Source organism: Macrobrachium rosenbergii, chromosome 51 (genome assembly GCF_040412425.1).
Source record: "Macrobrachium rosenbergii isolate ZJJX-2024 chromosome 51, ASM4041242v1, whole genome shotgun sequence".
NCBI classification, from domain to species: domain Eukaryota; kingdom Metazoa; phylum Arthropoda; class Malacostraca; order Decapoda; family Palaemonidae; genus Macrobrachium; species Macrobrachium rosenbergii.
In genome coordinates this window covers 57,935,262-57,953,663 of record NC_089791.1, presented here as the reverse complement: position 1 = coordinate 57,953,663, position 18,402 = coordinate 57,935,262, and the positions used below count along the sequence as shown (strand labels likewise).

General features: G+C 37.9%; 2 protein-coding genes across 2 annotated transcripts; both read left to right on the top strand.

The window, feature by feature from the left end:
- Window positions 1-1,019: 1,019 nt before the first annotated feature.
- On the top strand, window positions 1,020-5,032 carry LOC136833062 (zinc finger protein 862-like). Its single transcript, XM_067094709.1, has 5 exons — window positions 1,020-2,373; window positions 2,748-2,913; window positions 3,156-3,585; window positions 3,621-3,986; window positions 4,140-5,032. Exons 1-5 carry the CDS (start codon window positions 1,728-1,730, stop codon window positions 4,506-4,508), a joined length of 1,977 nt encoding a protein of 658 aa, XP_066950810.1. The 5' UTR covers window positions 1,020-1,727; the 3' UTR covers window positions 4,509-5,032.
- Window positions 5,033-12,874: 7,842 nt separating this feature from the next.
- On the top strand, window positions 12,875-16,389 carry LOC136833061 (uncharacterized). The gene is made up of 2 exons (XM_067094708.1): window positions 12,875-13,122; window positions 16,194-16,389. The coding sequence occupies exons 1-2, from the start codon at window positions 12,875-12,877 to the stop codon at window positions 16,387-16,389; spliced, it is 444 nt and encodes a 147-aa protein (XP_066950809.1).
- Window positions 16,390-18,402: the final 2,013 nt, after the last annotated feature.

Sequence of the window (18,402 nt, the reverse complement as noted above, 5' to 3'; positions counted from 1 at the left end):
AATATTCTATGAATGAAATAAATCTTTATTGCCCTTCCATTACCTTTATAAACAAACTATTGCATTTTTCTTAATAAAAGTTTGACAATATTGAGTAAATCCCATTATTAGAATTAAAATCTTTTGGTTTATCAACAATACCTCTCGAGTCTTACTGTACCCTATCCGCTGTGTGACGTAGGTGTAGCACCGCCTACCTGCGCGTGAACAGACCTTCTCTTTCTTAGACCATGCCCAGAGTCGACTCCCATCCACGGAAAATCGACTCCGCCCTGCTCCCTATTCGCCAGCTGTTCAGCGCACGTGATCAAGTATTCAATCATGACTCATTCAAGATCACCAACCTTGGGTCAGCTTACTGACCGCACATCGCTCAGGGGCAGTGTTGCCAAACCCGCGGTTTACCCGCCCAATTGGGCTACTTTTGAACTGCTTGCCGCGGTCTATGAAAGGGTGCCGCTACATACCTAAAATTGGGCTACTTTGGTGAAACAAAACCGCGGCATCACTAAATCCGTTTTAATTGGTTTCCCCATTGCCAGTTTTACAAAACAGCTTTACACGTGTGTGATAGACCTTCGAAAGATCTTGAGACAAACCCTGGGGCTACAATTATAAGATTATAGGGTTTGTTTTCCATGTCCAGGTATTTTAATCACTTTCCTGTTCCATCCTGCATAGGATTTGCCTTCAGTCCATTACTTCTCCACATTCCACAACATTTTTCGGATTACGAATTGAAAAACACTGTTCTTTGTCGCCTATATATTATCTATAACGAGAGAGAGAGAGAGAGAGAGAGAATGTATAAGAGGAAGGAAGTAGCATTTGGAGAAATTGGAGAAGCTATATTAGTGTATCTATCAGTTGCCTGTTTCTGCACATTTGCAGTTCGCTGGTGGCGATGAAGACTGAAAGTGATTCCTCCAAGGAAATTTTATTAATTCAGCATCAATATTAAAACTCGTAATTAATTATGTGATTGAGTTTTAATCATGTACAAATAAGCTACAGACGAGTTTGCTACTTTCACTGTGCTAGTAATTATTCTTACCGTACAACAATTGATTTTCCTTAATTAAAAAACAAGTTTGGGAAGAGTGTAGAGTGACCTAAGAAGAATGCACACACAAATATTAAAATGTATAAAAAATGCGCATGTCCTTTTTCTGTCCTATTTTTGGTAGGTGTCTGTCCATTTTACCCTGGTTTTAATGGCATTTACGAACTTGATATTTCATCATTAATTATTCTAAAGGAAAGACGTAGATTGAATCTACTTCTATTTTGGATTTTAATCAATACTGTAATAAAGCATAATAATGAAATATTGCTGGTTTTTCCGTTGGTTGATCAGACAGACTGTCGCCGTTTAGTCTAGACAAGAAGGATTATGTCTGCGGGAAGCATTTAAAAGGCCTTACATACCCGTAGATATGACAATTCTGCTGGCCCCATGGGAGCAATTTTAGAAAAGGAAACGCACTATATATACCTGCCGATTGTCCTATTAAATCAGTCAGAATTCGGTAGTGAACTGTGACCCAGCTCTGCAGCCTCTGCTTCTTTGACTCCACAAACTAGCTGCCTGATTGCCCGATTAAATCAGTCAGAAAACTCAGAATTCGGTAGTGAACTGTGACCCAGCTCTGCAGCCTCTGCTTCTTTGACTCCACAAACTAGTCAGATTCGGTTTTCCCACTCGGTGATAAGGTTGGTTGCTTACAATGCCAAAAAAGTGTAATTGGAGTGTTTATAAGAAACATTATAATCCTAAATGGGAGAGTGAGGAACCCTTGAGAGATTGGGTGAAAAGGGTTCCTGGGGATGAAACAAAAGCACGATGTCGTTTTTGTAATGCTGTCATAAGAGCGCACCATTCCGATTTAATGAAACATGCGAATACTGCCACTCATAAGTCATATATAAAAGCAAGGGAAAGTAATGTTACGAGGTTTTTGGTCAATACTCAGCAAACCAAGCAGGCTGACATTAGCCAAAAAGTTACAGATTTGAAACTTTCAGTGACCATTGCTTGCCATGCCTCAATAAATTCGATTGATCATATTGGGGAGGTGATAAAAGAATGTGGAAAAAGCTGTAACTGTAGTAAAAATACACTACGTGACCTGCAGCTACACCGAACAAAATGTAGTAATTTAATAAAGAATGTATTGGGCCCAGAGATGAAAAATCAGCTAATCACAGATATTGGAAGCACCCCCTACTCCTTGATTATCGATGAATCAACCGATATAACAACCAATAAACAACTGTGCTTAGTTATTAGATATTATAGTCAAGCAAAAAGAAGCATGATATCTACATTCCTAGGGCTAGTTATTGCTAGAAGAAACGTCAGCAAATGCTCAGGTAAGACATTCAACTCTTAGAATTCATTATTGTAAACTTCGTAATTTTCTTTATTTTCACTCGTTTTCGTTTACTAGCAAAAAAAAATTAACAAGTTATTTTGATTATATATGAAATACTGTGGTTATATATACATTTATTGTATACATGTTCATTTTCATGAGGCCTGTTGTAGGCTTGTAGCTACGCTCATATTTTTCTTAATGTCAGTATTTTGTTGACTTCCACCATATTCGGTGGAATCTGTTTGTTCATCTGTACATGTGTTACTAACTTTACAGCCTTAGATATATTTCTCAAGTAATTTGAAAAAGTATTCTATGAAAATAGGCCACTGTTCTGCAATAGTCATACAAATTAAATGGAATAATACTAATTGCAGGCTTTAACTGATGCAATATGCAAGTTCTTGGGTGAAGTTGGATTAAATATTGGCCAATGCCTTGGACTTGGGACAGACGGTGCAAGCGTGTTATGTGGCACCAACAATTCAGTCCTAACTAAACTCCAAGAAAAAAATCCTTCAATCATCGGTGTAAGGTATGATAAATGTTTTCTTTACAGAGTTCACTTGAAATAAAAATATAGGCCTACATATAACCCAAAACATAAATTATGATAACATACTAGAGTCGATTTCTCTTCAGTAAAACAGTTCTCTCTCTCTCTCTCTCTCTCTCTCTCTCTCTCTCTCTCTCTCTCTCTCTCTCTCTCTCTCTCTCTCTCTCAATATATATATATATATATATATATATATATATAACCTATTTGTATTTTTACAGGTGTGTGTGCCATAGCTTGCAACTAGCTTGCAGTAAGGCTGTCGAGGCTATGCCTAGAAGCGTGGACTTTCTTGCTCACCAAACATACAATTGGTTTAGTTTCTCCAGTTCTCGTCAGACAGCTTATAAAGACATATACAAAGCAATCAATAATGGCACATCCCCTCTGAAAATAATGGCACCCTCAGGAACACGTTGGCTGTCCATTTTTCAATGTGTAGAGCGCATCCTATCCCAGTGGGACGAACTGAAATTGCACTTTCAGTTAGCCAAGTCAAAAGAAAAATGTTACACAGCGGAAATGTTGCACCAGATGTATGCTGATCCGGTCAATAAACTATATTTGGAATTTCTAAAGCCAATTTTGGGAGAATTTAATAGAGTTAACAAGCTATTTCAAGGCGAAAATGTGTCTTGCTTGAAGCTTTTTCAGATTTGGAACATTTCTTTAGGTACCTAATACAGCGTACCATTAAACCAGCAGTTATTCAGCGTACAGAAAATTTGACTGAATTGAATTTTCAAGATGAAACAATATTATTACCTTCTATGGAGACAGATTTGGGAGCACTTTTTTTTATTCAGTTAGATAAGTCCCCGATAAATTCCAATGCAAAAATCGAAGTACGAAGGAGATGCACAGCTTTTCTAAGAGAAGCTTGTATGCAAGTAGCTAAGCGCCTTCCAAATAATTTAAACATGCTTAAAAGCATGACTTTGCTTTCTCCTAAAATTGCAACTAGTGCAGTCAAGCCGAAAGTGACAGAATTGCCATTCATTGATACCCAGTTCAAGGGTGACCTATCAAGTTTGGAAATTGAGTGGAAGCAGGTAAAAGACTACTGTCTTTTTGGATATATCAATCTTTTAATTAGGAAAATATATGCAAACTTATTAATATTCTGACATATACATAGTTTTATTGGACAATGTAAATATGCTTAACTTTTTTTAATACGTATTTTTTTTATTTTCACACTCCAGGTAAATCTAGTAGACTGGGGAGATGCAGTGAGCAAGGACCCTATCGAGTTCTGGGGAAATATAATGGAGTATGAAGACTCAGTTGGGAAAAGGCATTCTGAAAGGCTAGCGAACTTTGCCTTGAAAATTTTATGCCTTCCAATTAGCAATGCAGACGTTGAAAGGGTTTTCAGCCAGGTAAACTTAATCAAAACGGACCTGCGCAACAGGATGGGACAAGACCTCTTATCAGCAATACTGTATATACGCAGTGCTATGCGTTGCCATGAAGGAGAGGAAGTTAAAAAATGCAGATGTCCAAATGTTCTTCCAAGTGACAAAATCCTCCAAGCTGTACAGTCAAGCTCATTTTATGACCATTGTGAATAAAGATTTGCCTTACGTATATCAAAGAATTTCATTTTTCCTTTCATTAACTATAAAAAAAATGTTCTTTTCTATTCTGATATTAAACCTTTTTTTACAGTTTTGAAATTGTGAAAAAGATAATAGTTTATCTTTTCTCTACTTAAATGCAGTTTATGAAAAAATATTCTATTTTTGTTAAGGTCCTTTCATTATTAACCGTGAGTAAAGAATTGTATTTTATTTTGATGCAATAATTCTATGTGTTTGCTGTAATGACATTTTTTAAATATTCCCAAGCATGGAAAAATTAGTAATTTTATTTTTGTACCTTCATGTAGTATATGAAATGGAATTGTTCGTATTTCATTAAATAATTGAACAAAAGAGCCTGGTTGATTGATTTCACTTCCTTCTTCATTACCAAAGCATATTATCAACTCATAATTTGCTATCCAATCACTATTTCATGTTGGTTTAAAAATTGGGCTACTTTTCAGGCAATTGCCGCGGTTTTTGAGGCTTTGTACCGCGGTTTGGCTATCAAAGTTTTTGGCAACCCTGCTCAGGGGTCAGATCAGAGAATCGAATCGGAATCACTTCAGTCAATGACATTCACCCATTCAGTGTGTATTATAGGAAGATCTCGTCGTCGGTGCTGGAAAATTGGAAATTTGAATCGCCTGAATCGCCTCATTCTAATGTAAGTGTAAAGTTCAGTGTATTGTATATACTAAAGCATTTCTAATGTTGCACGTTTTTTCTATAGTAAGTTTCTTTTTCGTTTATTTTATAATCTTAGGGTTATGTTATTTGTACTTGATATTGTAGATTTTCTTGTTACAATATTTTTTCTGTGTAGGCCATGTACTTGCAAGAACAAAAGAGATTAATGTTTGTATATTTTGTATTATGTCTCTTTGTGGACAAATTTGTACTAATATTTCAATACTTTAGTTAATAATATAACTAACTATAGTAGTACCAATCTAAGGTGAGGGTTTTGTGGGGACGAGAGACATTTACGTGCGTTGCCAAACTTCCATTCTAAGAAAAATTTCATGGAATATAGGTCGTTGTTATATAACAAAACTGAGTGGAATTACTCTGAAATATTTACTAAACATGATTTTTATGTATGAAGTTGTTATTGATCAATATTTTAAACAGTTTTTCAATATCATATTTACGAAACGTGGCATACATGTTGCCACATCTACAATCTCGATTCTCAGGTCAAGTATTGACATCTGTATCTGTCAGTTAAGAAACAATAACCCTTCGTTAATCTCTTAAGAATGGTCAAATCTTATAAGCTGGGTCCTTTATGGTGAAGGTGAGAATTAGCGGATGCAAACATAGTTGAAGGTCAAACACGTGTGTGTGTGTGTGTGTGTGTGTGTGTGTGTGTGTGTATGTGATTAAATGGTTAAAAGATGTTTGTTGACTGAACTTTTCTGTAAATAGAGAAATTTTAGTATGAAAATGTTTTTCCATCTTTGACGTTATTTTTTTCTTGTGTATATTGTTCCAAGACAACAGTCAACTGAATATGGAGAAAAAATATTCGGGGATAAGATGAAAAAATAAATCAAATACCGTGGTTAGGATTGAAACTGATCTGGCATTGCCAAACATCGATCTGGCATTGCCAAACATCAATCTATTAACATTTTTAATGAGGTAAAGGGAGTAGTTTAGTAACTGAAAGTAATAAATTTGCTCCAAGAATGATTGAATCGTGACTTTTGTACACAGAGCCCGATGACAATTGTGTTAAACCAGTCATTAACATTAACCTTATAAAGTGAAGAAATGTGGCTTTCGTATGCACTTCTCTGACCTCGTGTCTCGGGCCAGGCGCACGGGTATATAATGAGCTACAGTTGTCATTATAGGACAATACAGCCTTTTGCAGTCGTCATGGATGGTCAGAGTTTCTCACTGGGAGTCATTCAAGGACAAGCAAGGAAAATTATTCATAATGTGTCAAGGTACTTCACAATGGAGAAACAAAACAGAGGACCCATTACTAATGTTGCGAATGCAACTCTTCGTACAGCTGAGGCAACAAACGTCAGTAAAGCTACTGTTGAACGAATATGTAAAGAAGCACGAGAGTCGCAAGAATTATTTGTAACCCAGTTTACGAGATAAAGAAGAGGAAAAGATCAAAACCTGTGACTGGTTTGGATGACTTCGACAAATGTTTGCTTCGTCGGATAATTCTCCAATTTTACGAGAGGAAAGAAATTCCAACCATTAACAAAGTGTTGTCTGAAATGAGGAAAGAACAGGATTCAAAGGTGGTAGAGAATCTTTAAGAAAAATAGTGAAAGAAATTGGTTTCCAGTACGCAAAACTCGATGGTAGAAAATTTTTGATGGAACGATATGACGTGCAGTGCTTGCGAACAAGATTCCTAGAAAAAATGCAAAACGTCAAAGAGAACCGAAGAAATGTAATTTATCTAGATGAGACTTGGGTTAACCAGAATTATACTGTGGGGAAATGCTGGAAAGATAATAAATCAGAGAATGCTTCTGGAATTAAAGTGCCGTCAGGAAAAGGTGGCCGACTTATAATTCTACATGCAGGCTCTGCATGTGGTTTCATTCCAAACGCTGAGCTTACATTCACTGCAAAAATGATGGTGATTATCACCGTCAAATGAACCACGAAGTATTTGAAGAATGGTTTCGTTGCCAGTTGCTCCCGAACATACCTCCAGCTTCAGTTATTGTGATGGATAATGCTCCATATCATTCAAGGAAAGTAGAAAAAGTACCAACGATGTCAAGCAAAAAGGCAGTCATTACAGAGTGGCTCATCTCTAAAGGTGCGAAACCAACAGAGAAAATGTTGAAAAGTCAACTTTTAGAGATGGTAAAGGAGTACTCTGTTAAAATAAAAACCACGTATGTCGTAGATAAAATTGCAGCAGAAAATGGGCATGAAATTATTCGGCTTCCTCCCCTACCATTGCCAATACAACCCGATAGAACTAATTTGGGGCCAAGTGAAAAGTTTCATAGAAACGAAACAATTTTAAGATGACAAATCTATCGGAACTTACTAAAGAAGCTCTGGATACTGTGACACCTGAAAATTGGGAGAAGGCCGTAAGACACGCCGAGCAATTGCAAGTGGAAGATGCAGCAAAAGATATTTTGATAGACAAATATATTGACTCATTTATTATAAGTCTTGACTCTTCAGATGAGGAGTCTTCCGATGAGGAGTCCTCTTAAAATCTCTCTCGTCTTTATACGCTGTTCTGTATTGTTCTCATTGTAAACCATTGTACATGTATATGATCACAAACTGAAATAAAGTGAATCATTATCATTCTTATTTATTAGATATACTGTATTTATTACTTGAATGCTTCTGAAAATAAAGAAATGTTTAATGTATGAAATTTACCATATCCGTGATTTCCCTTTAGTTTTGTCTCTTTGTAGATTGTTGATAAATAAGTTAAGAATAAAAAGAACTGTTTCATAACTCTGAATTTTTAATACCAATACACACCATATGATAAATATTTATCTGAATAAAGGAAAAATAAACTTATACCAGCGAACCCTTCTAAGACAATTGAGTGGGCATTCCCCTCACCTGAGTCTGAAAGGAGGATAATCTGTACTGGACATAGGTTTTGACCTTAGGTAATGTTTCCCTTGGGGATTATAGTAGTACCAATCTATGGTGAGGGTTTTGTTGGGACGAAAGTCATTTACGTGCGTTGCCAAACTTCCATCCTAAGGAAAATTTTATGGAATATAGGTCGTTGCTATATAACAAAACTGAAGGGAATTACTCTGAAATATTTACTAAACATGGTTTTTATGTATACAGTTGTTAATGATCAATATTTTAAAGTTTTTCAATATCATATATGAGAAACATGGCATACATGCTGCCACATCTATAATCTCGATTCTCAGGTCAAGTATTGAAATCTGTATCTGTCAGTTAAGAAACAATAAACCCTTCGTTAATCTCTTAAGAATGGTCAGACCTTATAAGCTGGGCTCCTTTATGGTGAAGGTGAGGATTAGCGAATGTGAATATAGTTGGCGCTCAAAGACGCGCGTCTGTGTGTGTGTGTGTGTGATTAAATGCTTAAAAGATGTTGGTTAGCTGAACTTTTCTATAAATAGAGAAATTTGAATATGAAATTGTTTTTTCCATCTTTGATGTTATTTTTTTCTTGTGTAGTTTGTTTCAAGACAACAGTCAACTGAATATGAAAAAAAAATATTGGGGTGATAAGATGAAAAAAATGTAAATACTGTGGGTGGTTAGGATTGAAATTGGTCTGGAGTTGCCAAACATCAGTCTATTAACATTTTTAATGAGGTAAAGGGAGCAGTTTAGTAACTGAAATGAATACATTTGCTCCAAAAATGATTGAATCTTGATTGTTGTACACAGATCCCGGTGAATATTGTGTTAAACCAGTCATTATTCATAATGTGTTAAGATACTTCACAATGGAGAAACAGAACAGAGGACCCATGACTAATGTTGCAAATGCAACTCTTCGTACAGCTGAGGCAACAAAAGTCAGTAAAGCTACACTTGAACGAATATGTAAAGAAGCACGAGAGTCGCAAGAATTATTTGGTGACCCAGTTTTCGAGATAAAGAAGAGGAAAAGATCAAAACCTGTGACTGGTTTGGATGACTTTGACAAATGTTTGCTTAGTCGGATGATTCTCAAATGTTACGAGAGGAAAGAAATTCCAACCATTAACAAAATGTTGTTTGAAATGAGGGAAAGGACGGGATTCAAAGGTGGTGGAGAATCTTTAAGAAAACTGCGAAAGAAATTGGTTTCCGGTACGCAAAACCTCGATGGTAGGACATTTTTGATGGAACGATATGACGTGCAGTGCTTGCGAACAAGATTCCTAGAAAAAGTGCAAACAGTCAGAGAGAACGGACGAAATGTAATTTATCTGGATGAGACTTGGGTTAATCAAAATTACACGGTAGGAAAATGCTGGAAAGATAATAAATCCGAGAATGCTACTGGAATTAAAGTGCCGTCAGGAAAAGGTGGCCGACTTATAATTCTGCATGCAGGCTCTGCAGAAGGATTCATTCCAAACGCTGAGCTTAAATTCACTGCAAAAAATGATGGTGATTATCACCGTTAAATGAATCACGAAGTGTTTGGAGAATGGTTTCGTTGCCAGTTGCTCCCGAACATACCACCAGCTTCAGTTATTGTGATGGATAATGCTCCCTATCATTCAAGGAAAGTAGATAGATTACCAACGATGTCAAGCAAAAAGGCAGTAATTACAGAATAGCTCATCTCTAAAGGTGCGAAACCAACGGAGAAAATGTTGAAAAGTCAATTTTTAGAGACGGTAAAGGAGTACTCCGTTAAAACAAAAGACATTATGTCGTAGATAAAATTGCAGCAGAAAATGGTCATGAAATTATTCGGCTTCCTCCCTACCACTGCCAATACAACCCGAGAGAACTAATTTGGGGCCAAGTGAAAAATTTCTTAGCGAAACGAAACAATTTTAAGATGACAGATCTATCGGAACTTACTAAAGAAACTCTGGATACTGTGACACCTGGAAATTGGCAGAAGGCCGGAAGACATGCCGAGCAGTTGCAAGTGGAAGATGCAGCAAAAGATATTTTGATAGATATATATATTGACTCTCATTATAAGTCTTGACTCTTCTGCTGAGGGGTCTTCTGATGAGGAGTCCTCTTAAAAGATAAATATATTGACTCTTTCATTATAAGTCTTGACTCTTCCGCTGAGGGGTCTTCTGATGAGGAGTCCTCTTAAAAAACTCTCTCTCTCTCTCTCTCTCTCTCTCTCTCTCTCTCTCTCTCTCTCTCTCTCTCTATCTCTATATATATATATATATATATATATATATATATATATATATATATATATATATATATATATATATATATATATATATACACATATATAACATAAACACTTTAAATTTACCATATTTATACACATAATACATTTTGTATTATATATATATATATATATATATATATATATATATATATATATATATATATATATATATATATATATATATATATATATATATATATATATGCTATGTCTTTTTACGCTGTTCTGTATTGTTCTCTTTGTAAACCATTGTAGATGTATATGATCACGAGCTTAAATAAAGTGTATCATCATCATTATTATTTATTAGATATACTGTATTTATTACTTGAATGTTTCTAAAAATCAAGAAATTATTAATGTGTGAAGTTTGTTTATCATATCCGTGATTTCCCTCTAGTTTTGTCTCTTTTGTAATTTGTTAATAAATAAGTTAATTGAAGAATAAAAGGAACTGTTTCATAACTCTGAAGTTTTAATGCCAATACACGCTATATGATAAATATCTGGATAAAGGAAAAATAAACTTATACCAGCGAACCCTTCTAAGACAATTGGAGTGGGCATTCACCCGCCCCCCCACCACCTCACCAGACTCTGAAAGGAGGATAATCTGTACAGGACGTAGGTTTTGACTTTAGGGTAAAGATTCCCTTGGGGATTAGTAAGAAATCCAGAGCTTTGACTTTGGCCGCCTCCACAAAGAACTTGAAGATATGGCAACGTGCGTTTTCGTTTTTAGACACGCCTAAACCCTCACCATAGATTGGTACTACTAGTAGTACCAATCTAAGGTGAGGGTTTTGTGGGGACGAGAGACATTTACGTGCGTTGCCAAACTTCCATTCTAAGAAAAATTTCATGGAATATAGGTCGTTGTTATATAACAAAACTGAGTGGAATTACTCTGAAATATTTACTAAACATGATTTTTATGTATGAAGTTGTTATTGATCAATATTTTAAACAGTTTTTCAATATCATATTTACGAAACGTGGCATACATGTTGCCACATCTACAATCTCGATTCTCAGGTCAAGTATTGACATCTGTATCTGTCAGTTAAGAAACAATAACCCTTCGTTAATCTCTTAAGAATGGTCAAATCTTATAAGCTGGGTCCTTTATGGTGAAGGTGAGAATTAGCGGATGCAAACATAGTTGAAGGTCAAACACGTGTGTGTGTGTGTGTGTGTGTGTGTGTGTGTGTATGTGTGTATGTGATTAAATGGTTAAAAGATGTTTGTTGACTGAACTTTTCTGTAAATAGAGAAATTTTAGTATGAAAATGTTTTTTCCATCTTTGACGTTATTTTTTTTCTTGTGTATATTGTTCCAAGACAACAGTCAACTGAATATGGAGAAAAATATTCGGGGATAAGATGAAAAATAAATCAAATACCGTGGTTAGGATTGAAACTGATCTGGCATTGCCAAACATCGATCTGGCATTGCCAAACATCAATCTATTAACATTTTTAATGAGGTAAAGGGAGTAGTTTAGTAACTGAAAGTAATAAATTTGCTCCAAGAATGATTGAATCGTGACTTTTGTACACAGAGGATGATGACAATTGTGTTAAACCAGTCATTAACATTAACCTTATAAAGTGAAGAAATGTGGCTTTTTCGTATGCACTTCTCTGACCTCGTGTCTCGGGCCAGGCGCACGGGTATATAATGAGCTACAGTTGTCATTATAGGACAATACAGCCTTTTGCAGTCGTCATGGATGGTCAGAGTTTCTCACTGGGAGTCATTCAAGGACAAGCAAGGAAAATTATTCATAATGTGTCAAGGTACTTCACAATGGAGAAACAAAACAGAGGACCCATTACTAATGTTGCGAATGCAACTCTTCGTACAGCTGAGGCAACAAACGTCAGTAAAGCTACTGTTGAACGAATATGTAAAGAAGCACGAGAGTCGCAAGAATTATTTGCAACCCAGTTTACGAGATAAAGAAGAGGAAAAGATCAAAACTGTGACTGGTTTGGATGACTTCGACAAATGTTTGCTTCGTCGGATAATTCTCCAATTTTACGAGAGGAAAGAAATTCCAACCATTAACAAAGTGTTGTCTGAAATGAGGGAAAGAACAGGATTCAAAGGTGGTAGAGAATCTTTAAGAAAAATAGTGAAAGAAATTGGTTTCCAGTACGCAAAACTCGATGGTAGAAAATTTTTGATGGAACGATATGACGTGCAGTGCTTGCGAACAAGATTCCTAGAAAAAATGCAAAACGTCAAAGAGAACCGAAGAAATGTAATTTATCTAGATGAGACTTGGGTTAACCAGAATTATACTGTGGGGAAATGCTGGAAAGATAATAAATCAGAGAATGCTTCTGGAATTAAAGTGCCGTCAGGAAAAGGTGGCCGACTTATAATTCTACATGCAGGCTCTGCATGTGGTTTCATTCCAAACGCTGAGCTTACATTCACTGCAAAAATGATGGTGATTATCACCGTCAAATGAACCACGAAGTATTTGAAGAATGGTTTCGTTGCCAGTTGCTCCTGAACATACCTCCAGCTTCAGTTATTGTGATGGATAATGCTCCATATCATTCAAGGAAAGTAGAAAAAGTACCAACGATGTCAAGCAAAAAGGCAGTCATTACAGAGTGGCTCATCTCTAAAGGTGCGAAACCAACAGAGAAAATGTTGAAAAGTCAACTTTTAGAGATGGTAAAGGAGTACTCTGTTAAAATAAAAACCACGTATGTCGTAGATAAAATTGCAGCAGAAAATGGGCATGAAATTATTCGGCTTCCTCCCTACCATTGCCAATACAACCTGATAGAACTAATTTGGGGCCAAGTGAAAAGTTTCATAGCGAAAACGAAACAATTTTAAGATGACAAATCTATCGGAACTTACTAAAGAAGCTCTGGATACTGTGACACCTGAAAATTGGGAGAAGGCCGTAAGACACGCCGAGCAATTGCAAGTGGAAGATGCAGCAAAAGATATTTTGATAGACAAATATATTGACTCATTTATTATAAGTCTTGACTCTTCAGATGAGGAGTCTTCCGATGAGGAGTCCTCTTAAAATCTCTCTCGTCTTTATACGCTGTTCTGTATTGTTCTCATTGTAAACCATTGTACATGTATATGATCACAAACTGAAATAAAGTGAATCATTATCATTCTTATTTATTAGATATACTGTATTTATTACTTGAATGCTTCTGAAAATAAAGAAATGTTTAATGTATGAAATTTACCATATCCGTGATTTCCCTTTAGTTTTGTCTCTTTTGTAGATTGTTGATAAATAAGTTAAGAATAAAAAGAACTGTTTCATAACTCTGAATTTTTAATACCAATACACACCATATGATAAATATTTATCTGAATAAAGGAAAATAAACTTATACCAGCGAACCCTTCTAAGACAATTGGAGTGGGCATTCCCCTCACCTGAGTCTGAAAGGAGGATAATCTGTACTGGACATAGGTTTTGACCTTAGGGTAATGTTTCCTTGGGGGATTAGTAAGGAATACAGAGCTTTGACTTTGGCCACCTCTACAAAGAACTTAAAGATATGGCAACGTGTGTTTTCGGTTTTAGACACGCCTAAACCCTCACCTTAGATTGGTACTACTTTAGTCCCTACTACTACTACCACTCGATTTTGAATTGACTTTGTCTTGTTGGTTGGACAGAGAACATCTGTATGTAATTATCTTGGAATGAAGGCCCATGTCTCTCCTAAGCAGCTTAGGAAACGCCCGAGGGCAAGTGAGTGCTTTATTGTCATCACCCGGAGAGCATTTCCTCCAAGACCTGTTTGTCTCAGGTACAGCTGCACCCAGGGAGTCAATTTCATTGACAGCATCGAGTCTCTCACCACTACGGTGGGAAGGGACTCGGGAGTCGACTCCAGAATCGATTCTTGTGAGTCCACCCTCTCCAAGAGTCGATTTTGTCGAGTCCAAAATTAGCGATTCTTGCCCAGCCCTACCTGAGTGAGTGTCTCTTCCAAACACGTGTTCGTGTGTTCGTCGATCGTCATCATCGGAGTCGACAGGACAAAACAGGAGCGTCTCGTTTTCTTTCTCTACAGGAACGCTATTTCAACCATACAATATTTCTGTCTGTTCTCCCTAAGCATTGTTGTCTTAATGTATTTACAATCACCACTACTTGCATTGCCATGCAAGCATTCTAATCATGTACTCATAATGTTCCAACGAATCTTCTGTATCAAACTGTGTGTATGTTTCTGTTTGTGAAGACGCCAAAGGTCTCTCCATTTCACATTTATTATGCTATTGCATTGTATCCATTAATCTGTCTTGAATCTCATGCAATTGGCCATATGTAGAATTTCCTGGCCTTTCCACTGATGTATGTTTCATCACCGTATGTTAATCATGTCTCTTGATATCGCCATCTGTTTGTCTACAGACCGACAAACACAGATGTCTGAACCTTTTATCTCTGTTTTACCTGTCTGTGTATAGACGCTACATTACCGCTCGCACGCGTCAATAACATCTTCGAAGATTCTGTACATTTATCTCAGTAAGGAACAACCAGTTAACACCCAGCCAGTATGTCGCTCATTCCCCAGTCCTTACACTGGTGACCCTAAGGACCCGGCCGACCCAAGATGACGACCCACGCGCCGATAGACCCTTCGCCGCCTCGCTGTTTCCCGCCGTTCCTGAGTTCTCAGTATTAGTCCGACCCTCCGAGATGACCCACTCCACCACCGGAGCCCTGGATGCCTCCTCCAGGAAACCTGAAGCCGCCCCCGCACTCGTACTGGACAAGCTGACCAACGAAGGACCAGACACGTCATCCTTCAGCCTGCTGCCGCCCCTCTCGAGCTGGCTACCAAGGATCAGCCGCCGTCATCCTTCGGCCCTCGAGCCGGCCACCGAAGGATCATCCGACGTCACCCTTCAACCAGCTCCCGTCCTCCTCGAGCTCCTGCTGGCCGGTGCCGCCCTTCAGCCTCCTACCCGCCCCTAGCCCATGCCCTTCGAGCCAACTACAATTGTCGCCAAGACAATTTCCGCATCGATGCCTCGCTTGTGGGAGGAACATTGTAAGAGCCCGTCGCCCCGACGCCGCTTTCTCTACAGGAACGCTATTTCAACCATACAATATTTCTGTCTGTTCTCCCTAAGCATTGTTGTCTTAATGTATTTACAATCACCACTACTTGCACTGCCATGCAAGCATTCTAATCATGTACTCATAATGTTCCAACGAATCTTCTGTATCAAACTGTGTGTATGTTTCTGTTTGTGAAGACGCCAAAGGTCTCTCCATTTCACATTTATTATGCTATTGCATTGTATCCATTAATCTGTCTTGAATCTCATGCAATTGGCCATATGTAGAATTTCCTGGCCTTTCCACTGATGTATGTTTCATCACCATATGTTAATCATGTCTCTTGATATCGCCATCTGTTTGTCTACCGACAAACACAAATGTCTGAACCTTTTATCTCTGTTTTACCTGTCTGTGTGTAGACGCTACATTACCGCTTGCACGCGTCAATAACATCTTCGAAGATTCTGTACATTTATCTCAGTAAGGAACAACCAATAAACCAGTTAACACCCAGCCAGTATATCGCTCATACCCCAGTCCTTACAATCCCTTTTTCAGCAGAATCTCAATCATCAGTTAAGGGCCGTTGGAAAGCAAGAGTCCATGCCAGCACAAGGCTGGATAAATCTAAATCCATCCATCCTCCATCGGAACCAGTCGAATGTATCACACTGAGTGTTTCCTATAGAGATAAAATTTGCCTTGTACGCCTAGTAAGTCCACCAAAAACTGTGATCCATCTCGTGTTCTTGATTGCCTTAATAAGTTCCCCAATTCTGGACACTTACAAGATCAGATTAACGCAGGAGCTTCATTGTCCAGGCATGGCAACAAAACAGCCACCAGTCATTCACCTTCAAGTAACAGAAGCTTAAAACGTTGTCTGGAGGATGACGACACCAACAAATAATGTCAGGGAGGTTTTGCATCATGCCTCGGAGGAAGCAGTTGAAAGCAGCGTCCAATATCAGAGAGAGAGAGAGAGAGAGAGCTCAACATGAGTGCCCACGTTCCCCAAATACCCAATGCGTCCTGTGTGTCAAGATTCGGGAGTTAATTAAGCCATGGAAGCAATTACTATACTATGATTTTAACTGGATATTACTAAAGATATTTTGTTTCATATCATAGGGAGGGTTGAAGCAGCAGGGTATATTGTTTCTGGCATGGTGAATGATCTAGGCCCTACAAATGTAAAATTATGGCTCGATTTAGGTATAGGACTAGCAAATTCCTCATTCATAAGTCAATCTGCTAAGGGATCCAGAGCCGATGAAACACGGTTTTTCGGCAATATCTTTTTATCAAAGCATCGGATAAAGGTGAAAGTTGGCAAGTGTATATTTTATAACCCTACCTAATTTTTGCAAGTATTATTTAGTACCTAAGTTCAATAGTTCTGGTACTTATCAGAGTAAAAGTGCATTTCCTATGTCAGAGCCACCAAAACCGCTGGTAAGGGTTTTGAACACAATAATGACAACCTATGACGTCATCAGGCTCCACCCACAGTGAAGACAAGTTTACATATTAGTGCAGCAGATAATTGCATATTTCATAAGAATCGTTCAGATAGTGAAACAAGCATGAAATTTTGCACAAGTGCTCTTTAAAGTTCCCTCTATCAGAAAAGGGCGCTGGCCACGCAAAAATTTAATATGGCGGCCAAATTCCAAGATGGCAGGCCAGTATCGACAGATTTTGGCTAATTTTTCACTAGAATGGCATGTATTTGCTTTTAGCAATATGGTAAAAGCTCTTCCATACTATTTCTTGTGAATATTATGTTTCTGTAGCTTCCAGTACAGTTTACCTTTAAATATGGGGCTATATGGCTGCCAAGAAAAGGTAGAAACAATAATTATAATGAGAAATAATGCCCGTTCAACAATTATCGTTTTAAGCATGGATCTTGGTTTCTGTGGTTTTAGATCCTAATGAGGCCATCTCTTTCGAATAACTCATCAATTTTGAAGGAAAATTAATAAATGTAAAAGAGTGTATGTCTGCACACAACCAGGGCACACTGGTGACATCACTGCTGTGTAACTCAGCATGGGGTTCAGTGCCAGCTAATCCAGCTTTACTAATCCTGTAGTCTTAGACTAGTAGTTGTAGTATAGTTTAGTTTAGTGTCCCAAATGCTTTCTAACAGCCCCAGACCAGCTATAGTTAGATAGCCGCACCTGAATAGACAGGATGTGCCAGCGCGGGAGAGCCGAGCCAAGGGTATGGGGGGCTGTACATGATGGTTCATGTACTTGCCCGGATGGTGTACAGATCACACGGGACTTAAATGGCACTGATGAATGATCGGGCCAGGTGTAGGGAGACCGAACCTAGTTGAATCCCATACAGGAATGTGTGCTTTGTTTAAGGTGGTAAAAGGATAACCCTCGGCCTTAATCAAAAGTGAAATCATGGCAGAATGTGATGCCAATCCAATATTGAGCAGTAGAAAACAAACTGGAGTTTGTGTTGTCTTTGTCAGAAGGACAAAAGAGGTGAGCACTTGACATCACCTCCAAGTCATCATGTCCTAGACCATGATGGGTACACAATGCTGGCAAGGAACATTCCCATGTTCAGTGAAATTAATGAAATGCCACTGATAATGGATCCAGCAAGGCTGGATGAAGGTGATGGCATAGAGGCCACTCTCAGGAAAAATGCAGCAAAATACCATGTGAACTGTCGCTTGTTGTTTAACAACACTAAACTGGACCGTGCAAGAAAGCGACAATCCAATGACCAGACCAGCAACACTGAGACTAGTCGTGCAAAACTGCGCCAACCAGTCATGACAATGAAGTTTGCATTTTCTGTGAGAAAGTGGCACCTGCATCTGATCTCAGACAGGCTAGTACTAAGGGCCTTGACTTGAAATTGCGTGAATGTGCAGAGATACTTAGTGATGGCAAGC